The sequence below is a fragment of the Syngnathus leptorhynchus genome, chromosome 3 (assembly GCF_054491065.1).
Source record: "Syngnathus leptorhynchus isolate UIUO chromosome 3, UIUO_Slep, whole genome shotgun sequence".
Classification (NCBI taxonomy): domain Eukaryota; kingdom Metazoa; phylum Chordata; class Actinopteri; order Syngnathiformes; family Syngnathidae; genus Syngnathus; species Syngnathus leptorhynchus.
The window spans coordinates 10,371,903-10,399,734 of record NC_141197.1 but is presented as its reverse complement, the minus strand read 5'-3'; the positions used below and the strand labels follow the sequence as shown (position 1 = coordinate 10,399,734).

The 27,832-nt window shown below is 41.0% G+C and overlaps 1 protein-coding gene across 5 annotated transcripts in view; it reads right to left on the bottom strand.

The window, feature by feature from the left end:
- Positions 1-27,832, bottom strand: part of sox6 (SRY-box transcription factor 6) — a 127,706-nt gene that overhangs the window by 13,009 nt on the left and 86,865 nt on the right. For all 5 annotated transcript variants that reach the window (XM_085908297.1, XM_085908296.1, XM_085908299.1 and 2 more), the window contains 5 exons: positions 24,897-24,976; positions 16,114-16,263; positions 14,309-14,489; positions 14,008-14,192; positions 3,565-3,670 (listed from right to left, as the gene is read on the bottom strand). In XM_085908297.1, the coding sequence (XP_085764423.1) occupies positions 3,565-3,670; positions 14,008-14,192; positions 14,309-14,489; positions 16,114-16,263; positions 24,897-24,976 (702 nt within the window). The remainder of the gene's footprint in view (positions 1-3,564; positions 3,671-14,007; positions 14,193-14,308; positions 14,490-16,113; positions 16,264-24,896; positions 24,977-27,832) is intronic.

The window sequence follows — 27,832 nt, the reverse complement described above, 5'->3', positions numbered from 1 at the left end:
GCTAAACCCCATTTAACATGTCAATCCCCGCTTTTTTTCTTCTTCATTAAAAATGTGTGCATGTGTGCGTGTGTGTGTGTGTGTGTGTGTGTGTGTGTGTGTGCATGTGTGTGTGCAGTTGCAACCTCACTGAGACGTGCAAACACATAACCAACGTGCGTCAACACGTCACTGGTGCTTTTGTTCTGTCTATTGTGTTCAAGTCTAATCTTTCACAACATCTAGCTTTGCACTAAAACATGCTGACTGACACGGACACAATTATTCAGTTATTGACATTTGATGAAATGAATTGATTAACGACAGTGTTGCTTTGATTTCAGGTGACTTAAGTTTTCTTCTTTTTTACGAGCAGTCGCTAGGTCAAACCTTTTGCTGTGTGCTGCAAAAAATGTGGTTTTGCTTTTGTGTGTGTAAGACTTTTGGCTTCATTACACTTCATTAAAAAAAACTTTTTTGTAACTGCATTTTGCAATATTTTCATTTATTTATTAAAAAAAGATTAAACAAACTGGGATGTTTGGGTGCATGGATGTATTAATGGTCTTTTAGTTCATTGTAATGAGAATAATGACAAGTAAAATAAGTTCGAAGGTCACTGAATGATGTAGGCTCATAAGAATTATTTGTTCAGTTTTGAGTAGTTTTGTTTAAAGGGTGAATTATTAGTATACATGTCAATTTAGCAATGTTATCGCTTTTAAAATCAGCAAAAATAGGAAAAGAAAATTTTAGATTCATGGGCTCATTAATCATGACTGTTATATTCTACCTAATATCAGGATTGGCATCTGCCTAAAAAAGTCCATGTCGATGAGGCCCTAATTTATTAATGCAGGTATCTTACGCCTCAATTGCTTTCAGGCACAATCAATCATCAATCAATTTCACCCATTAGATTCTATGGACCAACTGGACTATTTCTGCTGTGATAAATGATTAGTATGCCCATGCCTAAGCATTCCCGTGCAATAAAAACCCAAGCTCAAATCCCATGGCCCCACCAAGTCAAAGAAAAACAACAACGGATGCTCTTCAAACAATTACATTTGGAAACGCTCCAAGCTTCCGCTGTACAGAAAGACAACACTTATCATCTGCAACAATCATGCAATCTTGTCTTTTTTTTCTTCCTAGTCCACAAGGACACTAGACTTTTACGTTCATTCGGTTTATAGCTTTGAACAAAATCTTGGTTTTCTACGGTGCTTCAGTGATGGCACACACGCACACAAATTCAGCAAGTCATCAATGCCACAAAAGGTCTGAGTGCTAATGTTTTTATCGGAGCAAATAAAAGTGGTGAGATCATGTGTATGGCTCGTGGCTTTGTGAAATGGAGGAAATCCTATCCCTTTTCCATAGCTCGGCTGCTACTTTCCAGTCTGTGCTGCTGCTTCACGCTTTGCAAATATTAGCTTAAGCAACTTAAAGCCTTCTGTGAGCCGTTGTGATGACAGAGTCGCGCTGGCACACAGAGCCCGCTCAGTGCGGCCGCTCGCTTCTGGAGAGAGACCTGCATCACACTAAGGGGCTTTCACACCATTTGCAATGACTGGGAGGTACACCGGGTAATTTTCCTCCTCGTGAAAGTCTACTACTGAGGAACAAGTGTGCTCTCGATAAATCCACTCTTCTGTACATGTCCTGTAGAAACAACGGCTAAAAACTGTCACCCTTCATTCGCCTCACATCTGGATGACTTTTGACCAGAAAATAACTTAATCATAGCTTTGTCAATAATTAAAGAGCACACGCAACTGCATTTAGCTAAATGCTTGTGGATATCAAGAATATCATGCCAGGGAACGGCCGGTTCTTAGGCGAGCAAGATTTTTACAAGGGTTTTAGGAGTAAAAATGTTGTTGTGAGTAGAGTTAACACTTTGCGGTTCACATCATAAAATCCTGATCCCCATCAATCAACAATGTGTGTTTTGCTCTTCTACCGTATTCACAATGTTGATGGTGTATTTTGAGTCATGTCCACCAGGCTGGCTCCCAGCCTTCTCCCTCTGGGAACAGGCCCTCTCCTCTCCTTTGACCCTGGCCTGCTCCTATAATCCATAGCCCAGTGGGAACGCTGATGGGAGGCGTCTGGCGTGAGCCTTTTCCCTTGGCCCCGTAAAGGAATTAAAAGGGCACAACTGCCCTGGTGTGTGCTCCTTTTCAGCCTTGCCTGACTCCAGCATTGCTCCAGAGGGAAGACTCCCACTGTGACAATAAGCACTAAGAACATATCTCTGAAAGATGACTTTCCTCGGAGTCTCACATGAGAAAGATAAATAGATTTAGGGACGCTACCATCATTCAAATAACTTGAATAATTCAATTGTGAAAAAACAACAACATCCAAAATCTCTATCTCAAAGCTTTCTTATTTTTCTGGATAATGTTACTCCAGACCCGCGTGGAAATATAAAATGGTGCAAAGGTGTGCATGCCAACAATGATTCCTAGGTTGGCATTATTTTACACATATAATACATGAGGTGTAGTGAATCTACTGCAAAAAAGAACTGGCTTACACAACAGCGTGTCAACGATTGCCCACACAAAATAATGATAACTGAGTTTAGATCATTTAATACAGCCTATGCCTGCTTGTTAGAACAGTAATAAGAAGAACGTATTGAATGTCGCAGCCGATGGTGCACTTTCAATTGTTTTATGTGAACATGTATTGTTTAAGAACACATCAATCAAATAACACTAACAGCTCGAGATTCAATTCTAAAACGTTTTGATAGACCCAGTTGTACTAAATTGTACATTTTCATCAAGTAGGACACTTGCCTTTGTGTAGCAGCAGATGTAATTAGGTATTGAGAGTGTGTAATGCCATGGCAAGATGTTGGGTTACAATGTCCTGAGAAATATCTATCCTCCTTCACTGAAACACTCCGAGGTATCAAAGATGAGTCACAACCATTTTCTTCTTTGCTCGAGCTCTCAAGTGCCATGGAAACAGCCACAAATATTTATGCCGAACAAACACTGGTGCTGTGTGCGTACTGCTCACGCCTGTGAAGAAGTCAGGGCCACAAAGAGAGGTGACGCTTTGTCACTATGGTGCAAGCGAAATTTACTCTCCAGTGCCCGAGACCTCAAAACAAGCGCAACAGCAGCAGAACTCCAAGCTTGGAGAAAAGCCAGCTTTGTCCTAAGGTGCCCTTGTCCTCCAACTCACCTACCTGTGAAAAGCTGCACTCCTTTGGAGTAGCATTCATCCCAGCCCCCACATGTCTACCATACGCTCCTTTCGACACCAATCCAGCCTCAGTCACATGGCCGAGTGGAAGCACAGGATATGTTCATACTTGACACGTTTGACTGGGTTTTATCAAGTCTGAGCACTAGCATATTGTCATTGTTAAACCTTGTATATCCAATGCTTTTTTTCAAATATTTATATTATTTATATTTATAATATATTGGAGAAAACCAATTGAGTAAACTAAGCTTTGCCACGGAACAAAGTCAACTTGTACATCACAGTTGCACTGTATTTGAGTAGAAGCACGCACATGTGCAAGATATGCGTAAAGTAAAAATGTGTCCTTACCATCAAGATCCTCAGGCCTGGTGAGGTCAATAACTCTGTGGCCAATCTTCCCGTCCTCACCCAGCTTGCCGAGGTGGTGCCCGATTCCGTCAAAATGTGTCCTTTCCTGCAAATAGAACACATATATTCAGGAACCACTCAACATACTACAGGTCGCTTGTGGTGTCATCAGTATGTTGGAAGGGAGTGGGACAGTAGGGGCCAGAGCTTGTTGGAAATAGATTTATTGTTGGAAATAAATCTATTGTGATCTTGAGCACACAACAGGCTGGGCTCATGTTTCTCTGCTGAGATTTTCTTCTGCCATCGTCTTCTTACGAGCTATCTCCTGGTTGACAGCGCCCAGAGCGCCATCATTTATTCAGCATTTTCCCGTTTGCCATGTCGCCTCTTGAGCTCCGATTAAACTTGGCATGGTGTTGTACTTGACGCACAATGAAACCCTGTCATTCAGCGCGCCGTGACAATATTAAATGTCATGTCCATGTGCATTTACAGAATAAAATAACAGCCTTTGAATAGTTGATGCACATTACACTTAATGTATTATGCAAGGGGGAGAGTGCCGAATGCCGCCGGCTCCATTGTTGAATGACCTACTTCCTCGGTGAATAGACAGGGTTTTAGCAAGAGACTGTCTCGCTCTCCAAAGACTCAACTCGAAGATGGACACTTTGACTCTGCGTGATACAAAGAATTCCCCCTTTTTCCCTTCCATCTTAAGCTCGGATCACACCAAAATGTCGGCATGTCGCCACCAGTCCAAATAACAGACTTGTTTTCTTCTCTCTGCCAACGACGTGGTGTCACGGTGACCTCTGTCACTTGTTTAAAGCGATACTCAGGTAGAGTCCCATCACAATGTTAACAGTTCCCCTGCTGCATGCACACAAAAAGTTCACGTTAATCTTTAAGCCCCTTCTTTGCTTGTACAGTCAGGCATGTATCGTGGCCGTGAAGCTACAAATGTGCAGATAATGAAAGATGCTTCAAAAAAGAAACCTCAAACTTTATACTGCCACTCCCAGTTGAAATTAATTTCCAGGGTGAACATAAAAAAAGACAACTGTGGAGTTTAAGCAACAATATTTGAACACAAAAGGTGGTAATTAGAACAATTGTATTAAAATAAGTAACGCTTACAACAATAAAGATATGAATTACAGGCAAAACATTTGACTGTTTTACTGATTGCATTAATGAAACTGAGAGAAAACCGCCAAAATCAGCCTCGTTTTCTGCTGATTTTGTGGGGTTGGTGAATGTTTGAATATCGTTTTGTCAAAAATTTTAAATATAAAAGCTAACATCAGCCTATTCAATCAAGGGGGGGGGGTAGTGGATTAAAGGGATTATTATTCATTTCAACGGGGAAAGATGATTTGAGATGAGTGTGTCACAAAACAAATTAAATTTGTTTGTCAAGTTACCACTCTAGTAGAGTTTAACATTCATGATTTGTCTTTTTATCGCTTTTTACCGACATTTGTGGCAACCTAAGTGATTGTGCACTTGTATCTCTGCTTACAAAAGTGTTTTTAAATGGTGACATATGAAGACTTTGTAATGAAAAGATTCTGCTGCCCCGTTTACAGCAGCACATGCATGCAGAAGCGTATGCATCAGCCGGCTGTATTATTACTCTTAATGAAAGAAGCCAGCCGCCTGCTGACAAAGTGAGTGATGTTTGATTAGCTGGGCGGGCAATGGGCTGCTTCAAATGCGACGTGGACAGTCGGCGTTCACGGGTGCTGTGTCTCCGTAATAAAGTCGTCATGTCGTTCCTCCCGGGTGCTTCCTTGGTCCCTTCCAATCAATCAAGTCCTTTTATAAACTCATGATCATTTAGTATCATGTTGGACCGAGAAGCTCAGTGAGAACAGGGACCGTCCATCAATAAGTTTCATTAAAAACCTTGTAAAGCGAACACAGAGGTTTGTTTCAAAATACATTAAACATGTTTGAAGAAGATTGTTGAAAACCTCCAAGACAGTAAGCTATGTAGTACCTAATTTTAGAGTTGATGTGTTTAATTGTTTTTCACCTTTTCAGTTTACCTTTTTTTAAGGGGGGGGGGGGTTAAAACGATGCCACATCATGCACTTGGCATACCTTGAAAATGCATATTCCCTTCAGATAGTTATAGCGCATGCCTCATTGTTGGCCAAGAGTGTACATGCAAGTAAGGTGGAAGTGCTAAGTGTGGACTGGGACTTTTTTTAATGATTCAAATTTGGCAAGGTTATTAACAATATTCTCACTTAGCAGGGATATTAATAACCAGTTGAGTGTCATGATCCAATTGTATATCAATGTTGTTTTGTCCCATGCAGCCGACAGAAATAATGCTTTATGGGAGGCAACATTTTTATACTTCATGTGAAGGTCTAGCCAGAGTAACTTTCCTACCCTTCCTGTGCTTGATATTCTAATTACCATCATGCTGCCAGTGCAATATGGAAGCACAAATTTCCATAAAATTTAATATACTGTGCGTAATTTACTTATTGGTTATACGTGTGGTAATTTATGTCTGCACAGCATCAGGGTTTTGTTTTAAACCTTGAAAATATTCACTGAACTAATGCTTCTTTATTGCCCACGCATCAAGTGCCGTGATAAATAATGGCACTTTTATTATTTTATAGTGTCATTAAATTTTTACTGATCACTCTGATACAGAGAAGTAGCAAAGGACACGCAGTATCGAGGGAAACAGTCTGTCTTGCCAGGGAGAGGGGAGAAGAAGAAGAAGATTGCTGATATACATAAAAGACATCTTGGAAAGGGAGCGGCAGTAAAAAAGAAGAACAAAAACAAGGTTGATCAACTAAACTGGAAGAATAAATGATGAGAGGAGGTAAAGTAAAAAAGAGGGGAAACAAAAGCTAAAAGCGAACACTTTCATTGGTCTCTCACATTGACCACGACCGCTGGCAAGCCACCAGTTTCTCCCTTAAATGACTTCAGCATGTCGCGCTCCACCCCGGCGCAACTCCGTTTACAGCGATGAGCCCCGTGCTGCACAATAACACATTATCATCTGCTTGTTTTTAAAATATTTGTTGGTTGCAGACCAGGCCGCCGAGAGAAGACGTGCGTCACGGAGGAAGAGAGATGAGGAGGAATAGAAGTTGTCGGAGCACAAGGAAGCCAAAAAGGAACCCTTGTCAGTGCTGCAAAGAGAGCTTTAATCTGGCAGACCGCAGAACATGTGCTGCTCTGCCCACAGGGTGTATTCTGGGCAAAGGCGGGTGGCGGACGGCCCTGTGCATTGTGCGTACTCCTGCCCTATATTTAAGCAACGTACTGCCAATACTGACACTCCTTCAGCCCCTTTGTAAATAGCTCCAGGCTATAGGCAAAGCCATATGGCTTGAGATCGTTCAAATACAGATGAAAGGCAAACACAGACGAGTGAGGTTGTCTTTGGGGCAGATCACCAAGGTTTTCGTTCATAATACATACGGCATTGCTAGACTGGATTCTCAAAGTTTGTACACCAAGTAGCACCTCTAAATACTTAGCTCTCTAGAATGACCAACAATAAAATATAGTCGTTTTGTAGCCCCACATGTTCATAGAAGAACTAGGCTTTTATATAATAATGTGTAATATATAATATAAATGTATATATAATATTGTAAACCATGGTAACACTGCTTAAAAATAGAGGGGGGAAAAAACAACTATTTAAATAATGAGCAGGGCGGGTTAGTGACATGGTCCATTTAGTTTTTTACATTTGCTCAAGCAATTTTGGGGAAAAATTGTTTAAAGAGTACACTGGCTTAACAGATGAACCTTCAGTTCCATTGATATTTTTCATTGCTGTTTTTAAATCAAAAATAATTTATTAATTGTTGTATAATTTGCAGAAATTTACAGAAATCTATCGAAAACTGATTTTTTCCTCAGATGGACCCTCAGTTCCATTGATGTTTTTCATTGCTGTTTTTAAATTAAAAATATTTTATTTATTGTTATACAATTTGCAGAAATTTACAAAAATCTATAGAAAAAAGAATGTGTCCTTAGATGGACCTTCAGTTCAATTGATGTTTTTCATTGCTGTTTTCAAATTAAAAATATTTTATTAATTGTTTTACAATTTGCGTGTACATATACATACTGTATATACCTTTTAACTCTGATGGTAAAAAAACATCAGAGGTTCCTCACTATTTACTCAGAACTTGAGTATTTGTTTTTACTGAATACCTATTTACTCTGACTGAAATAATTATTTAGAGGATTACTTTTCATTCTTACTTGAGTCTTATTCTAGAGTAACAGTACTCTTACTTGAGGACAAATTTTGGCTACTCTTTCTTGTTGATGAATGAATGAAAATGCATGTGTACAAAATGTCCATCAATAAATTGAAAATAAAAACTGAAAAATCAAGAGAAAACAACCATTTTTAAAATGTTAAATACAAATGTATTTTTACTTAAAGGTAACTACAACTGAAATAAATTTAACAAATGTATTGTAGCCTACCCAGGGGCGTGGTGGCCATTGGGAATTTTGGGAAAATGTCCCGTTTTTCCGAAACGGACAGTCTGTATCTGGTATCACATTTCCATAAATGCGACCTTTAACAGCTGCATAACTCTAAATAGCCACTTAAGTTTGATAATGTGCTGAAGTGGCTCCGGTAATATCGGGCACCTGGTGTGAGGCAAGTTTAAGGCTTGGTGACCACAATATGGAGTTGGGTGGATCACGTTTCAGTCATCAGTGTGGTCTGCGGCCCTCAAAAGACGTCTCAGAGCAAACGTCTCAACAGCCCGATGGAGACAAAGGCTGCTCGGCCCTCATCTGGTTTGTATTTTTATTGTAACCAGTTGCCATGTTATTTATAATCCTGCAGCCTTCCAGTAGTTTTTGTGAGTTTTGAGCCATTTCAACATTAAGCATATCCAGTCATGCGGTGAACCCACAGTTGCTTTCATGCCGACCGTTGCTCTCTTTTTTTAACCCGCAGCTCTGCCTTTGTTAGGGCTAATGCAGGCAGCAGCAGAATCAACAGTAGCAACCGCAAAAACTCGGCATCTGTTTCCATGCGAGTTGTCTTCAACATCTCATAGAGGAGACATGGCAGAATATTCCTCTTCCATTTGCACTGCGAGGGCATCACCTCATTTGTTTAAAACAGAAAGGGGGAGGCTTTTGATTAAATTAAGGGGTCTAAATTGTGTAAGAGAAAGGGAGCTAAACCTTTTCTGGGCTTGCTGCCAAGTTGGCATTTATTGTTTGTTTTTTTAATAAAAGAGTTTAGTAGCATTATTCAGAATGACTTATTTTGCTATGTTTCATTGGAAGGGAAAGTCAAACTCTGACTCTTCTAATGCCACTTAAGGTTCCTTAATGCAAATGTAAATATTTTTCTGTTATCTATTGTTGATATTGCATTGTGAATTACAACATGCTATTTCTAAGGATATTAAATGTACAGAAAAACTGTTTGGTCAATGTAATAATCTAATTCGTTACAGTTACATTGTGACTTGTACTACTTTTTTTTTAGACTGAGTATGAGTAAACTTGAATATTCACTGTACATATATTCGACAATACCATCATGTCTTGCAATTACGATGAAAATGTGTTTTATTTTGTTACAGCAACAACTGTTGTGAAAGTGTGATAGAAATATAGATGGATTGTAATGTATGAGCAAATACTGCATTTTGTTGCAAATACCCAAAAACCTTTTCCTGACTGGACAAATCATCATTAGATAGTTATGTCATAGTGGTCAAACTGCAACAATACCTCAGACTATAAACAACACTTAGTTAATTGTCCTTTGTGGTTAGCACGACTAAACATTTTTTCGTCCCGGTCAAAGAGCGGGCCAGAAATTCACCATGTTAAATAACAATTGAAAAAAACTGTGGTGGTTACCAAATTACCTGACCAAGGCTATGATTTACCTTCATGATTTGTTGGTACCACATGAGAAGAAGCTAAATGCCCACCAGCCCGCATTTTCTTTGCATTCTTTTGAAAAACAATTGGACAAAGCGTTAATGTAAGCAATTATCACAATGGTACTGGCTGGCCGTGGTCGTAGTCTGGGAGCTGGGAGGGTAATCTAATTTGGATGGGAAAAACCTTGTATGCCAAGGACTTACACTGCAGCTAAAACGCTTTGCTTTGCAATTTCCAAGACAGCGGTCGAAAAGGAGCAGAAAATTGCTTCCAGGGCGGCCGACCAGACGAGATTATATTCAAAGTCTTTGTGAGGGCTTTGCCTCAATAGAACCCTGGCATCACACACACACGTGCACGCACATACATGAGGGCAGGCGGGACCTGTGTAACCATTACGAGCAATAGGTTAGGAGCAGTGTAAGCTCCATCTGAATATTTACAGGCTGAGATTTAGATAGGGGAAATGCACAATTGTAGTCATCAATACTGAGCAGAGGAGGTGCTCTAGGGCAAAAAGGCCACTTCAATAGGTTAATACTGCCCTTTCACCTTTTGATTCTGGCAAAGAACATGTCAGCACAGGAATACATTTTATCTCACAAGAACTCCTGGGTCATCACAAAGGCAAATGCTAACAAATGATAACATTTATATTGTTAGTTTGTGTACGTGTTGTATGGAACACTTATTGTTGTGAAAATTACTCAGCATCTCTTCTACTTGTAATGCAGATGCGTAATATTAAAATGGTTTCAAGTCACTATAAAGTGAAAATTGAAGTCTTGCCTGCCAAACTTGAATGATAAAAACAATGGGGCCTCAAAACACATGAAAAATCAAACCGTTGTCTCCGATTGGTACAACTGTAAAACTGAGCCTGTATGTCACTGTGAGAGTAAAAACATACATGCTTGTTTTGTCATTCACCCATGACGTGCAAAAACAGCATGTCTGTTTATAGCTGCAGTGCATAATAGAGAGAAACAATTCAAATGGTTACAAATGGCTTCAGATCCTCTGTATTTGACTGTAGGCATAGTGGTGCGCGTTTGAGGTAAAAGCCTCCTTTGGGTGAGGGAGTAAATAATGGAACAAAGTAATTGCCCTCAGCAGACAATAATACCTTTGGATTAATATTTCAAAAAGATAAATTGCAGAGGGCTTGTAAAAGGTTTCATTGTACTGAGGGGATATAGTAAAGACAGACAAATAAAAAGACAGGCCTCCCGTCGAGTATGAATATTTTACACAGCTTTGGATCAAGGCAGTCTACAGATCTACAGCGTTCTTCTAGGTCGGTGGCCAGGAACGAAGGCGTTGTAGAGATAAAGGTTAGGGAGGAAGGCATTGTCCTGATCGGACATACTTTGTATTAAAAGATGAATTGATCCATCTGTAAGCAGCACTTAGTCCTCCCCCCCCCCCCCAGCTTGGTCATTGCAGTGGGATAAATCAATATTTAATATCCCACTCTAACAGCTGCACTGGATGATCTTAACCTCTCCTTAATTCCATTTATGTTACTGTTCCTCAATCTTCTTGGAAATTCTTTGTCATGATCTGTGCTTTTGTTCTATATATTATGCAGTTGACCCTCACTATTTGCGAGGAAAAGGGACCAAGCCGGCCTGCGACTAGCTAAAATCCACACATTATTGACCCCATTAAAATTCATTGGGAAAAAAATAATACTTTTTTTTCTGCAAGAAATGAATTAGGGAGGCTTGGTGAAAAAGTCTCATGGGGGAAAAAAACAAGAATAAAAAGATCGGGGGAAAAGTGTGAATTGCGCATATGCGAGAGTTAAACATATTTAATTTTGATCCATGTTTCATGTCCAAAACTAAGTCCAAGCAAACCGATGAAAAAATGAGGACATGACACAAGTGGAAGGTGTCAGCTGATTAACACAAGGGACTGGGTTGACAACAACAGGTGGAAACAAAAACCTCGCCAGCAAGACAAGACATGGACACAAGGAAACAAGACGTAACATGAAACAAAGCTAAAAATAATCCAAACAACAACAAAGCAGATCATGACACTCTCACCACGACAAACATGCCAACAAGAGACTGGGACATAGCACATCCTATTTAAAGTAAGTCTGGTGGAATGCACACATTGTGTGATTACCAAGGTTAAAACCTTTCTAGACTGTTGGCTCATCTCAGCAAAAGGCTGAATCACTGTTCTTTCGAGCAGCCGAAGGTTGACAGTGAAGGCCTCAATCTGTGAGCAGTCTTGATAAGTGCCCCTCTAATGTCAAAGCTTTCTAATTGGGCCGGTGTCACTAAAATAAGAGGTGACATTATTTCCACCTCCATTTGCCTCGCCAAGGCAAAGCAGTCTGGTGTTAGATGTCATTGAGAGACACAGGAGTGATGTAATGAAACAAAATAAATTGCTCACTTATGTAATGTGTTTTTGTTTGTCTTGGGAAGAACAGTGATCCACTGTTTCAAGGAAAATCCATTTTGACCAAACATTTAAAGCAGTGTACAGCAGTGCCGTAAGACGACTTTAATTGGCTCCATGCTCATAACTCAAAGCAGTCAAATCTTAAAATGATCTTTCGACCATCTATTGAATGGAAATGCCATTAATCCATTCTAGCCTCCAATAATAACTAATAATGTGTAAATTTCAGTTGAGCTTCAGAATAAATCCACCCATTATTACCTCTAACAGAGACAAATTTTTGCTTTGCATTTTTTTCTTGTCGCATGGTGTATGAAAACATAAATATATCTCAGTCTGCACTTTCCTTTTTGAATCCATACATTTGGTACGCTGAGCTGAGTCTATTTTATACATACAAGTATCTCTACTTCTACAGAGTACTTTGGCCACCTTTGCTGTGCCCTTTCAGTGATGTTGCCCACTTTTCAATAAAAGCATACTTGAATGCCACCTGAAGAGAAAGTGATCCACTCCAAAAACCAAATGAGAGGAAAATCTAAATACTTATTCATTGCCTCTTTTTTACATATACATTGACCTAGTTGAGGCTGTTGGTTAAAAGTGTTAGTTGGTGAAATATTAATGAGCACCGCTCCCAGTTCCTGCCTGCTCCTCACAGCCAACTGGCACCATGGCATCAAGCTAAAGAGAGCAGGACACCCCCCTCCCTTCTCTCTCCTTGATTGACTCATCGATTGAAGATATTTTTAAAGGGAATCCCAGGGAGTGTACGCTCCCGCTACAAAGCAGCCCCTTGCCTGTGTCGAGGGACACAGAGGGCTGCGTGTATGCTTAAAGTGGGCAAAGACTTCAGAGTGGTGTGAGGCCACACCGGGCACTGGCATGGCCTGTCACGGCCTTCGCACCAACATCAGCAAAGACTCTCAATGCGTGCATGTGTACACCGCCAAACATCACGAAGTCCACCCTGGATAGAGTCCCATTTATTCTGAAGATTACTAACAAGTCTATTTTCAACACCGCTTTCATTTTACTTCAGAAAAAGAAACATCGAGGTACAAGATACCTGAAGGACACAATATATCTTCCATTATATGTTATTATTCAGGTACCTTTGTTTGGTATATTTAAATACACCTCTAATTCTCTTTGTTTTATGTTTAGTTTGATAGTAAACTTCAACTAGGAGTAGCATTAAACAGGTTGAAGCCTCTCTTTAGAAATATTGCTCACTATTTACTATGTTGCAGTTCACTACCACCAGACAGCACTCAACTCTCGAGTTTTTGCTTGAGTAAAAATAAGAAGATGAAAAAAAAAATCTGCAGAATGGCAGCTTGTAACTTCCCAAAACTCACAACTCCTGCTCACCACAATGAATCATTTGGCAACATGACATTGCTGAATAACAACATGAATATAGTTTAGTCTTGTGTTCTACAGGTGTTGTTCTCGTATACTCATCTCATACCCTTGTGTCTTCTGCCAATATAAACAGATTGTGTAGCAACATGGAATGAATAAATAATTGTTTTATGAGGTGTCAATGTTGGTCAGGTTTGTTTTTGGCACAAACACATTGTTTGGGTTGAGGGCCACTTCAGAGTTTGCACTCTAAATTGTGAGGTGACAGACACAGCAGAAATAGCACAGTGAGTGCAGACGGTGACAGAATTGGCGATTAAAATAGGACAGGTTGGCACACCAGTTGTTTTTTTAAGTTGGGTCTTACTTGCACTGTCGTACCTTGACTAACTCAAGTTACTATGCATCAAATCAGTATTGGCCGTTGAAATACATTGTCATTCTGATTATCTGTATTCAGCTCTCAATAACAACCACATTTTCTGGTCCATATTTATTATAACAAAAAAATAGCACTATTGGATAAAAAAAAATTAAAAATCCAAATCAATGAGTTTTTTAAGCCCAGAACTGCCAAAACTAAGAAAGGTCTTGGGCACTTGTAAATCATGATACTACTTAATTGTCAATAAAATTCCTAACTGATGATTAAGATGTTCCATTTGATGAAGCTGTATTTTACAATTAGCTGTTTTAAATGATAGGTCTTACCTTGTCGATTCTGCAGTTGTTGAGGCCAACTGCGGTGAGGGCGGACAGCTTTGCCTCCATGCCCTGGTGGTGTTGCAGCTGTTCCCGCTGGATCTGCTCCCTCATTTTACGAGCCTCCTGGATGGCCTTCATCACCGTGTCCTGGTCCCCGAACAGTGCCGTAGAGTTGAGACTTGAAAGGATGTCTGCACATCCACACAGAGTAAATCAGTTGTGTCTCAAGGCCTGTTGCCCTTTTTTAGAGGCTGTAATAGTTCAAAACCTCAGACAAGTGATGTTTCTTTTTTTTTGTTGGTCTTACCTAATGAGGAGCCACGGCCTAGGCCTACTCCAAGTGGGCTGGGGATCCCACCCTTATTAGCAAAACTGTTTAGGTTGCTTTTGCAGCCAGGGAAGAGATTTTGCGTTGGAGAAGTTGGCGACTTGACCATGTCTGTTGTTTTCGGCCGTGCTGAAAGGTTGAGCGGCTGTGTTCCTTCCTCCTACAGTACCGGAGATACAAATAAGCATGAGAGAGGACACATATGAACAATTTGGACTTTTATCCTTGTTGGTAGTAAGTACGGCATTGTACTGTAATCTGATTCATCCTTTTCCTGTCTTCATCATCGTCTCTTTTGCCGAGCGGTGCCACTGTGATCTTCCTCACAGTTGCTCAGAGGCTTTGTTCACACTAATTAAAGCAGATTCTGTCTCTCTGTACATCTTCATCTGTTCTCCCTCCTCTCTGGCTGTGCACTCTGGTTGCAAGAATAAATAATGACCAGATACTGCCGCTGCCAGCGATCAAACACAGCTGTTCATCACGTTGACTCACATTATCTACTTAATTAGCTTGTGTTCTCATTAGTGTATACTTGCTATTATATACTTTGATAAAGAATGTGATTTTGCAAATGTCTAAATTGTGTAGTTCTGTAGAAAGATATATTCGGAGACACAGGCTACATTCTTAAAGTGACTGAAGATAAGCAGCAATCGTTTGCAATATTCTCCTTCTTACACGCTGTCATTTTACAGCTCACTACTGACGTGAAATTAAACAAATATGTTGTACAATACTCTACAGAAACCTGTGTCAGAGTGAAAAATTGAGCCTTTAAAAGGTGTAAAAACACCCAAAGGAATTCTAGAATGAACACACACACACCGGAAAAAGTAGTCGATTTGCACTACTGCATTAAATACCGTATGATGCCGAACATGTGCTTGACATGATCTACAGTCAACGGCCGCATGTATCAATAAGCAATATTTTAGTGTATATGAAGACGTGCTGCTGTTGGCAGCCTTATTTAAAGCCCAAGTGCCTCCTTGTCCAAACATATGGCTCAAACATAGGCTGCCCCAAGGCCTTGTTATTGCTGTGCCAATAACAGTTTGTCATGCAGTGAAGCTGAAAGCACACAAACAAAACGAAAGGCGATCGTTTTCCACTGTGGCAACAGATGGAGGGTCGCCACAATATAGTTGATTTCCACTTATACTATTATTTATGATTGTCCTGCCTGCAATTTTTTTTTTGTCTTCTTTCAACAATAAGTGGAGCATGTCTGATGTTGTGTTTACGATGCAGCATACGTGATCAAAAGTCAGTTGCTATGTGTACACGAGCCAAACATTCAGAGCTGTCCTCCTATTACAAGACATGATTTATAGTCTTTCTCCATTGTGATATTATTCAGTTGAGTCGCTCCAAGTGGCCGTGTGTTTCTGATTAGTGCGGTGAGTGGGGATGATGTCCTGAATATGGCCTTTCCTCTCCACGGAGGTCTGGTGGAACCATGCCATACAGCAGCAGAAAATACGGCCGGCCTTTGATTTGTTTACAGGGCAAAAAAGAAAAAAAAAGGAAAAAAAATCACCCCTTAGTCGTGAGCTTTCTTTCCAGTGTGTCATAATCCCATGGTTGCATTTTAGACACCCCAAAATGTTTAGTAGTGGGTGGAGTTAAACGGAGAAGCCCCACAGATTGATGAGTTCTTGGAGACCACTGTAGTAACACTGCAGCATTCTAACAGCATTACAGTTACTAATTTATAAGGAAAACAACTAATTGGGTCAAGTACTACTCAAGGCCTGGACTGAAAGCGTCAAAGGTTGTACCTTGACTTGAGTGATAGGACTGGCGGAGCTCTTGTCGTTCTTCAGAGAGGAGGGGGAAATGGGCCCACTGGCAGTGAGGGGCTGCGGGAGTGGAGGCATCTTGGCTCCAGGAGAGACCTGCATGCTGGCAAGTTGGGCAGCGTACAGTTGCTGGAGAGGAGACGGAGAAAGCCACAAGATGTTAACATCCAGATAGAGCCAACATTCAAAAGTTTTATATTCTGTGTTTTCCTCTCTTGAGCTTGTGTCTGCCTTCATCTCTCTCTCTCTTTAGTGTCTTTCCTCTCTTTCCATGAGGCTGGCAGAGAACCTCCATCAAAGGTCTTAACTGTGTTTCAAAGGCGGAACCCAGAGAGAGACAGCAGTCTTGAAAACCGCACAGAGATGGCTCGCGTTCAGAATACTTGGAGCCCCTATTTTCCACTTATCACACAAAAAAGTTTGCTGTGTGATGCAAGTGTGCTTGCAAAGATCTCTCATAGCTCCAAATCAGCTAAATATACAGCCTCCAATTTACATTTCTGGCATGATATTCAACACCACACAACCATGTGAGACAGTCCCATTAAACAATACGAGAAACCATAAGACTCCGTGGAATTGTAATCGTAGATTAAGTTAAACACAAGCATTATGAAGGCTTAGAAACCTGCATGAAAAAACACTGATGTTATTTTCCTTGGCGTTCTGTCAGTTATACATCCCAGTGTTAGTGACATTGCCACACAAGAGGGAGGTTCAAGTGATCGGCCAAAGACTTAAGAACTCTTCAGCCTATTTTGAAGTCTTAAGCATGATTTTATATTCCCACCCCGGTTTATACTGTTGCGTGCTTGAATATTTTGGAGGGATTAATGGGTTTCATATCATTGCATAATACAATATTTAGTTTGTACTTGTGTTTTTAAAGCAGACATAAATAGCTGAGGAGTCTGTCTACTTTCGAGCCATTAAGTGTTGAAGTTAGCTTTTGTGTTCTACGGTAAATTGTGAAAGGTCTGGCAAATAGGACTAATAAGAAACAGCACTGCTTGATGTAGCCTTCCAACCTTTCCTCCTTTAGACACAATGCACCCTTTAACTCCTACATCATCCACAATCCTGAGACAAGGTAAGTCTTATGTTTTGTTAGTCTTATGTTTTGTTAGTTCGCTGACGCTTTCTGGGGGGAATCCAATTTCTCGTCTTGTGGGCAATCAGGAGCTTGTGTGTCATTTCCTGATTTCTCTGTTCCTCTTGCCACATACAGACTGCATTTGTGTGAACGACAAAAAAGTAACCTGATCTTGCTAGGCTCACATCCACTGCATAGATAGAGCCCAAGAGAGAGACACCAAAGCCAGACCAAGTGCTTGGCTTTATGTCCTTGCGCGTATCTACAGATATTAAAGCACATGCATGCGCCTGTAGGAACTGTTATCTGCACCATATGGGCGTCAGTACAAATGGTCACTTCTTCCAGGGGTTATGGGGATAACAACAGTACTTGACGGGCGGAAATGACAAAGTGATTATGTTGCCAGAAACGATAGCAGTGACACACTCTCTCCTTTTACAATCAGCCCTCTGGTTCTTCTCTCTGGACTAGTCTTAGGTAATGTCAAAAATGTTCCATAAGAAGATGACTGCTATCAATGTTGGGGTGACCATTCACTCCCTTGAGGCTACAAAAGACACAGAAGTGAAGTCTGTTGGACAGATGTTTGCCAACAGACCTGTCCACAGGCTGCCCCTGACCTTGAGTGGGAAGAACATTATTGTCCCGGAAAAAGAGCATAATTAGACGTTGCCACAAATTAGACACTGTCGGGATAGAAGTTGTCAGCGCTGATTTGCAGGTAAGTGCCGCGGGGTGATAAGCAGGGCTTACCCTCTTAACCAGGAACAGTCCAGCTCCCAAGAACGAGAGAACAAGAAATAGAAGCAAGACCAAAGAATCGTGTCTTGGCCTACCGTTCACTCCTCAAGGACATAATTGTTACCAATGTTGAGTTTTTTTCTTCTTTTTTTTAACATTACAGTTTGATGAATGACAATTATCACTGAGGGCCATTAAGGACAATGTTATGGCCGATGTGATACTGACGGATGGGAAATGATGCCTCCTTGCCAAGGCTGCTCTACCTAAGCTAAAGACACCCCCCCCCCAATTAAATATAATAGCTCTTTCTTCATATGGTCGTGCCAGTCGTGGATAAAGAAGGGGGTAGACAAATCAAGATCGTGAGAGTCATGTTGAACCCATTGAGCCAACTTACTCAGGCGATCTGACGACAAGGTGAAAATCCGAGTGAATCTCTGAAATTTACAGTTGCCTTTGCTTTATTCCCACAGGGAATGTATAAGCAGCAATGAGTGTATTGTTATTAAAAGTTTTTTATGTTCCATGTCACACTTTGTATTTTATGGAGGGAACATTTGAAGACTTCACAACTCACCTTAAAAAAGGTGTGACTCTTAGGGGTTTGTCTTCATCAACAGTGCTTAGTCCTGTCAATTGTTTTAAAATCTTCAATGTTTCTCACAAGGAAACTCAAAAATGAAATGTAAGGTCCTCCTTCCAATCTTTCTATTCCCTCTCTGATCGAGCGGAACCGATCTGAACGAGCATGGATTTAGAGTGAGTGTGACACGCACAAGGTCAGCCTGTTAGCCTCTGCTAATTAAAAACAAGCCCTGGAGTTGCAGCAGAGGTTAAATAGGATGTGCACTTTTCCTTGCTGCCGATGACATTAAACTTAAATTATACTCTTTGCTGATGATGTTGGACAAAACTAATGTTCAATAGATGATGGTAATTAAAACATGAAGTCTTTGTTGATTTAGTCAAATATCAAAATGAATAACCACTCAATTTTATACAAAAGTCTGAACTCCACCGTGCTACTGTCATACTTTCTCGCCATACGCCAAGAAAAAAAGTGTTCTGTGGAAAAACAGATGAGCCAGTTGTTTTGCTTCAAGAAAGGCTGGGGCTCAGTGTGGCAATAATGTGTTGGAAAACACAGTGGCGGATATTTGTCAGACTTGCCGCTGCCAGCAATGATGCTACGTTTCACATTTACCACTGTGTCCTGTTACACCGTGAAAATAAAACACAAACACTTTGCCTTGAAACCATAACAATTGCTCATACCGATTAACTTCCACGACATTTGATACGGCATGAGCATTATCCAGTGCTCACCACCCGATCATAATTACACACTACTGCTTTGTGTGTGTTTGTATGTATGTGTGAGTGTCTCATTCACCTCTGCCTGGCCTGCACGTTAAGCACTGGGCTGCATATGAGGGCATTAACTGTGCTTCAGTGCACCTCACCATTTAAAAGGCAGAACAGCGCCAGCCCTGTTTGCCACAAGGCTTGCTGAGGCTCATTGCCCAGGGCAAGCAGGCAGACTGACCCAGGATAGGCCCAGATGTCAAGAGTGGAAGAAGGCGTCCTGGTGCACTGTGCCGATGCTTTCCAGTATGGCCTAACATCTGTCTCATCTGCTGGCATCCAACCTGCTCCTCTCCCGACCCCTTTATCTTGCTTGTGTTCACCATTACTAGTTCTTCTTCCATCTACAGTATACACTGGTGCCTTGAGAGAAGAGTTTAGTTTGTTCGATGACCAAATCTAATCCAGCCACCCTCTTTAAAAGTTTTTTTTTTTTTAAATTAAGGAAAACAGCACTCTTGGTTTTTCTTCAGAAAGATATTGAGTAATAACATAATTTAATCAATTGTAAAGAATGACAGTCTGTTAATAGTGATTTAATGTTGCAGTTTAATTATTTTTGCTACTCCTTCTAGTGTGCCCACTCTGGCCTTTAGGGGCAGTATAATATAATACAAATGAGGAAGAATCGTCTCTATTGCTCTTCTTTTAGTTCTCCCGTGGACTCTTGCACATCTCCTCGTGAACTCAACCTCAGCAAGTTTGTGCTTGCAAGCCAGAGCAAAAAAATCTGCCAAACTAAAGCTTGCATATTGAAAAAGCAGTACATTTCAAGGCACCATAGTATATTTGAAGTCTTACTCTTTCCATTTTTCTTGCTCTCAATACGCACACAACCACAACCCTTGAAAGAGGGTGTATGCCGGGCTCTCCGGGGCTGGAGGCCCCAGATTCAGCCTTCCCATGCATTCTCTGCAGCTCACAGCATTATGCACTCTATCTGTCCATCTGTCCCTCTGTTCACCACAGCCTCCATCCAGCTGCTCACCTAGCCACCCTATTAGCCAGCTTTCCATACGCAGCTAGCATTGCCGTACTGCTCGGGGTTACCTTCAAAGACTGGCCTCCTCTGCTCATAAACAGGCAAACAGCTGCTCGCTACAGTATGTCACATCTCTGTGTCCTGCCCTCCTCTCTCTTTCAAAGTCAAAAGATTCTCACTTGTTAATGATGGAATCTGTTTCTTCACATCTGCACTACACAGGCATTTACATCCAAACAAAAGATAATGTGCAGTCTTTCTCCACTCCCACTTTCTTCCTGTTTGTCCCCGGACTGTGGTACACTGTTACTTATCACGCGAGTCATCAAAAGCATTGAGGACCCCTTTAAGATGTACTCTGTCTATGTGAGAACAGGTCTACTTGTGGCCGAGTGCGTGGGCTGCTTTTCATCTCTTACATTTTTGTAAGGCTGTGTTAATGTTTACCAGCAGCCTCGATGCAGCAACATGCAAAATTAGTGTAAAGAAGAAATTGTGTCTTGGAGGAGTTGACTGACAAATCTGTATAGTTTGAGTTTAAGTAAGATCTGATTTTTGTATGCATAAAGGTTTTTGTCTTAAAATCTAGGCTTATGGTAAAATTAAGGCAAATGAAGCATGAATTAATATTAAAGAGTGACATATATTTTTTTATCTACTACTATTAGAATTGTTTACTTACTAAAAACAAACTTCAATCAAAAAGGTATATGTACAATATGTAAACATGTGGGGTCCACCCAAGCACTGAACCAGACACTAAATAAATAAATGATGTCTACATATACTGTAAGAATAAGCCTACCAACAGACAAATTGAATCCGTTTTTTTTTTGTCCATTTCAATTTGATTAATCGTTCAGCCCTAGTTGGAACTACTGCTGCACTGGAGGTATAGCCATATAAACATATTTTGCTGGGATACTTTGAAAACAACATAAAATGTCAATTGTGGCAATTTTAATGCTCTTTCTTTCCGCTTAGTGCAAGTCCGAGGTATGGAATTGGGATACTGTATCAGCAGATACTCAAAATCAAAATACGCCATTGAGGCATCCCAAATAATTATAGTGATTATTTCACAGTTTCAAAGTAGAGGAGGTGTGCACTGAGTTTTTATTGCCTTTGTCTATCCATGCCCTGTACAAGACACATTTTAATGCATGTCTCAAATAGATGGGTCTTTTGTAGAATTAAGAAAATTCTCCTCGTTTCTCCACTCAGCTGAAAATAGTGGATGTCGGGACACATTGGGGCACAATCTAAGCACAATTTCCTCTGTTAGGTGAAAGGTGTCACTTGCAATCAGGCAAGGACAGGCGGAGATGCAGCCATTGTTTCCTGCTGATCCCGGCCTCATCGCCGCACTGTGTGGGCACTAATGAAGAGGGGCACGTTGCGCTGGGATAGTTTACCCGCCTCCTCTCCTGTGAGTTGAGGACGAGAGCCAATCTGTCAAGAACACATTGAGTGAAATTGCCCTGTGGTACAGCCGTGTGTGCTGACAAGCCACTTGCGGACTGCCAGCCAACACAGTGACGCTACCACCCTGTATTGACAAGCAAATTACAGTCTCCGGCAGTCAAACACATCCGGCAGGATTCATTTACATCCATCAGCTCCGAGGCTTTGTTACCTTGTTGGGGTTTCTTCTGTGCGAGGGCCAGATTCCACAATGTTATGACAGAGGAGAACGCGAAGGGTTTACATGTGCAACATTATGACTGACAGCGCGGCCTGCCTCCCTGACTGGATCCCATTGCCTCAGCGGCATTGTGGGAATTAATTCATCCAATAAGATTGTTTTTGTAAACGGTTCATATATTGAATAATTTGACCAGAGTAAATTGGTGAACATAACACTTTGCTGTACAGATGACATGAATGCTTGATTGGGAGGAGGAGGAGGGGTGGGGGGTGGGGGTGCAGCAAATCTTTCTACACTTTGAGATTTGAGTTTGGATAAAAACATTTGTCTCTTAAATTATTTTTTCCAGTGGTAAAGAATGGAAATGACATTAAACAATGGCAGGCTCGGAAAAAAAGTTTTTAAATAAGGATATTGTCTGTCTAAATATGCTGCTGTATCGCTTGTGTTCAACTATGTGTTGCTTAAAGTGGTATACAGTAACACCCCTTTTCGTCAGCTTGTCTATTGCTTTTCCAATCATATATTAGCATTAAGATAGCAGAGTTTAGGACAACTGTATGTGGTTAAAATATTAAAATTGCTTATTTTTAATGTTTAATTTGACAGTAAACGGAGGAGGCAATAAACAGCTTGAAGTCTGCCACCAGACAGCACTCATATGTAGCTAAAATATTTGCTCCTATGTTAAAACATAAATTTACCAAACAATGGCTTCGAAGTCAAGTCTTTTATCTCAAGGCACCACTGTAGCCGTCTTGGTATTGTACTGAATTTTTCTTCGGCACAGAGTGTAAGTCTGTACTTTTTCATATCGAAGAAATAATAGTGGCTGTTATGGCAAGTTTTAATCAGACTTATTCCGTTGTGCTTTCCTAGAAGAAGCCGTGGAAGTCACATGGTTTGTTAATCCTGGCTGTGTCGAAAAGGGCATGTTTGATTTGCCTTGCTGTTTTAAGGGGAGTCTCAGTGCAGTGTAAATAGCAGAAAGCATGCAGAATATATGACAGGCTGACAGACTTCAATTAATGGGAAATGCACTTTTTTTGTTGACTATGTTCTCTAAAGGTCACCCAAGTCATGGTCGTGGAAGCGCTGCTTTAGCCCATTCCCAGGGTTAGATACATAGTCACAATTAATGACTCGAGACCTGTCTCCCCTCTTCACCCTAACCTTCAGATATATGACTGTCTCATTTGACCTCACACAACACTATAAATAGATAAAGAGCATGTCTATTTGAACCACCCACCCTTTCCATCGAGCCGATGATATCCATGTATAAAACCAAACAATTTCCATACATACATTGAGGATACATATCCACCCGGGCCCTTCAAACACACGCAAAGCACGGTGAACACCTTCCATACCTCTGATAGCGCTTCTCATGGGTGCATAATGACACTGGCCTCTTCAGAGCCAGCCGCAAGCACTGTTAGAACTTGCCAAGGCTCGTTAACACTGACAGTGGTTACTTTCGAAGGACAAACGCCACATATATCAACGTGCAAAGAGTCCTGCCCCCACTGTCTTCATTTCTCTTGTTTAATACACATCTCCCACACTGTTGAGCATCATGGAAAAACATCTTCACACAACTTTTGACTGGACCTGCCAGTGTCTAGTTTAACACCTTCCATAAAACAAATAACTAAATTATTGTCATGTTGACATTTCTGAGAAAATATCAAAGTGCTGTAATGTCTTGAGATATAAGTTTGATCCATTTCTTGAATAAAATACATTTCAAATCAAATCAAATACCAGTAATTCATTCCATCCTGCCTCAAAAACTGTAATGTGTTATAAAATGAAAAAATTGCACTCCGTAATATTACACTTAAAACATACATTAATGACCATCAAACTAAATACAATACTTCAGCACATTGTTCTACTCATGGTGGTATGCGTGCATTTATCACCTGGAAGAAGTATAATTTCCCCGTTGGACAAATAAAGGAATATCTTATTTTACAATACACACATTAATGATATACATGGAGTCATCACAACTCTTCAGTTATAATTTTACTCCTTCACAGAGGATAAAGAATATGCTACTGCTTTGTCATTGCCTATGTTTCCCATTAGCGTCAAGCTTAGTGGTTGTTTTAAAAAACATGTATTTTCTCTCTTGTATGTTTGGTTGAATATTAAATAATATGAAATATTAAACTGAAAGTGAACAGGTGGCACTTGAAAAATCATAAGTTGGGTTACTCGTATCTCAAGGCGCCATTGTATTATTGTAGAGGCTCTTTTGTTTGAAAATGTCAAAGTGCATTGTCACAGGAATCAAAGCTCATGCTGTGAGGAGCGCTCCAGACAGTTGTCAATGAACGTAAAGGAAAGAACCTAGATAATCATCTATATGAAACATTATGGCCTCAGGTTAGGCCCTGACCCAAGTCCGTCTAGTGTGAGAAACATCCTCGAGCAGTCCATAGGGCGTGGAGCCTTCCCCAACATTTTCTTTGCACACAGAAACTGATATGACTGCGCACATTTTTGCTCCTATCTTCTTTTGTTTCCCTCAAACAGATAAGGGAAGCTGATAAAAGAACTATGTCAGTGGGTTTACAAGATAAAAAGCAATAAGAAAGAATATCTGCACACACTGTCGATTACCCTCTGATACATTTACTGGTGGGTCATTAAAGCAAGCAAAGTGATTCCCATTCCCTCAGATAACTATTATCTTCATACCTCCTCTGTGTGGGAAGGCCAGAGAGGATAAAGCCTCTATAAAACCGGATGAATTACATATGTAATATGATGAGCATGTGTGCGCGGGGGTTGGGAGGCGGTGCTCCAGGATTATTTAGTGTGCAGCTCATTACTTAGTGTACAGCTCTTAGCTATCCGCCTGCCCAAGGCTTGGCGGGTGTCCCTAGCATTCTTTGTCAAAGAAGTCTACATACCTGCAGCTGGAGGGGGCTGAGTCCTGATGCTGCCGCAGCTGCCATTGTGGAGGGAATGAACTGCACGGGGTAGTTATCACCTGTCAGGGAGAGACAACAATGTATACAGGTTGAGACAATGAGCTGGCGGCCCACAGCGTGCAGACAAGTGCCAACACGGATCCCGGGTCCTACAGTGCATTTAACGTGGCACGCTGTAGCAATCCCTCAGCTTCAAGCCCAAACATCTGCATTAAAAAAAGGTTAAACTGGTTTGACTGGAGCCGGATTATTTGGGAATGCCACGCGCCATTCCAGCTCTTCTGTGGAACTCTTCAATTCTTGTGTGTGCTTGCTACATTGAGAAGCACAATTAGGGAGCTCCTCAGATATTCAATTAGCAGTTATGCAATCGGCTCAACATGCCCTCTCAGGCATTAGGCTTGACAGGCTATTGTTCAGCAAAATATTGTTTCTGACGGGGGAGCAGATTGAAAACGTGTCTGTGTGTGTGTTTGTTAACTGGTTAGAACAAGAGTGCTGGCAAAATAACAAGATTAAAACAAGGCTGCACATTTTCATTTCATACATCACTGCTATTGGGAATTGGTCATCAGACTGCCAACGACCCGTTTGTTAACGTCAGTCTTCAAAAGACTGCCGTATGACTGATATTACTGCAGTTTAAAAGCTAAATTTCACGCTGCAGAATTAACATTGCAGTTTTCAACAACACCTTTTTTTGATTAGTCTAATAACATTTTGAATAGCTGGGATTTTCATTCAAGAAATTTCGGAATAGGGCATCTGTATATGTGTTGCATTGAGGTGCATTTAAGACATATTCAATAGGCAAAGACAGCAGCAACACAAGCTTTGTAGCTGGCTGGTTGGTTGGAAGCACACGGTTGTGCGAGCGGGGAGGGGGAGTTGTGGGAGTTGGCCTTCACTCAGACCCCACTTCTTCACGTCGCTTCTCCTCACAAACATATGGAGCCATTAGGCCACAGACAAGGTAAATGTATGTACCTTCTCTTTCACTTTGCCCTCGCCCGCTTGCCTCATTTTGCAATCTTGTACAGCACAGCACAATGTGATACGGGACATGGAAATTCAATCCCCATTTAGGAGCAAATAAAATCACACGGCAGTAGTGGTTTCAAATAGTGCTGGCATGGATGTGCGGGCTTGCGCTGTGGTTATTTCAACGCCGCCTTCATTTCGGTATCGCTTTCCCTCTTGTCTCTCCGTGCTGCCTGTGACGTAGTTATTTGGGAATAATAAATGGCTGGGTGTCTTTAGATGTCATGTGAAACCTGGGGAGAGTCATGTCCTAAATGAGTGTTGGGGAGGGGTGATGTGGGTCTTGGCTGTATTCAGCATATAGCCACTTGGCTTCAGCACAACGGGCATCGTGCCAGGTCAGTGTCATTGGTGAAGGCAGTATTATATTTTAAACCTGTTTTAACTATGGCTTGTCCCCTGTTGACCTGCTCATTGCAACATGTCATTGAATAGAAAAGTCACTGAGTGGCACGGTGAACTAGTGGTTGGGACATGTCGCGAGTTTGACTATCCGGCGTTAACATTGTTGATATGAATAACGTTGTGATTAAAAATTTGTATAGGTGACATTTTCATTTGTGATATCTGTAATGTTGCCGTGACTCTTCAAATGACTGGAATTCTGTTTTACACACATCTGCAACGTCTCACTTTTACCATTCATGTATATGGGATTTCTTATTACAGAGAGTCGCAAGTGAGTTGTAGATAATAAGCATTTGTTCTGCTAGTAAATTTAGTTGCAGATATCTGCTACAACATTGCAATTTCAGTGATACTAGATATCTACAAGATGGTTTCACGTTTTTAAACTTTGAGATATTTGGAAAGGCACCTCAAATGCCAATCGTGGATAGGAAGAATTCAACTAAATTAACATTTTTCTTTCGAAAACGACCTCTCAGAACTTTGTTGTAATGTGACTTTTGTTTTATTTCTGCGCCAATGTGTTGTGAGGGGGAAAAGAACCGTGTGGTGCCATCGTGCAGTAACATGAGAGCTGTATATAGGCCTGAATGCTTTTGATATCTTGGTAAACAGTGTAGATGGAGTGGAAAGTCCTATTTGTTTAAAAGATGAGCTGCTGCTTGAAAGGTTGTGCTTGTCTACCGTACAATAGCAGGCCATTGAGCACAGCCGGTGGATGGGGTGATGACTTAGCACCATGGTGCCTGAGTGACTTTGTTGCCATGTGAGCACAACAGGGTTGGGGTCATAATCAGTGGTCCCTGGGAGCTGTCTCATAATGATAACATCAGATTAGTGTGCCGTATGTAGTCTTGGAAGTAAATGCTCGGCCACTTCCGTCGAGGAAAAACAACGTGGCAGCATCCTGCAAGCGCTGCAGGTGGGGGTGATAACATTGTGCTCCCTGGCTACATTGTGTGTATTGTATTGGACTTGGAGAAATAATAGATGTTTTGAAATAGCCCTCCTGTAACAGTCGTTTCCAGAAACCCCCAGCTATTTCTTCATCAACTCATGAATTATGCAGCAAGCATATAGACGGCGACCTCTGACCATGATTCCCTAATAGCTTCTGTTATTTGAACTAAAACATTTTTGATGTCAAACCTATTGCAAAAAGCACAGTGGTAAGAGACTCCCGCCCTCAGGCGCTTTGTTTAGGCTGTCATGGCTCCATAGTTCCAAAATAGCTGACATTTCTTCTTGCGGTTTTATAGTTAATTCATTAACTGCACTTCCACACCTTTTTAATGTACTGCTGCAGCAAAGTTGCTGACTTCCTTGGGTTTCCCTTTGCTGATTTCAGTCATCTTTCATGTCAAGACACACAGGCTTGCTTTGTTCTGGCTATCACATTTTTATCAAGACTATGCTCCATTGTTCACATAACATTCATACAAAGTCTAATTTCTGGTTAAAATGAT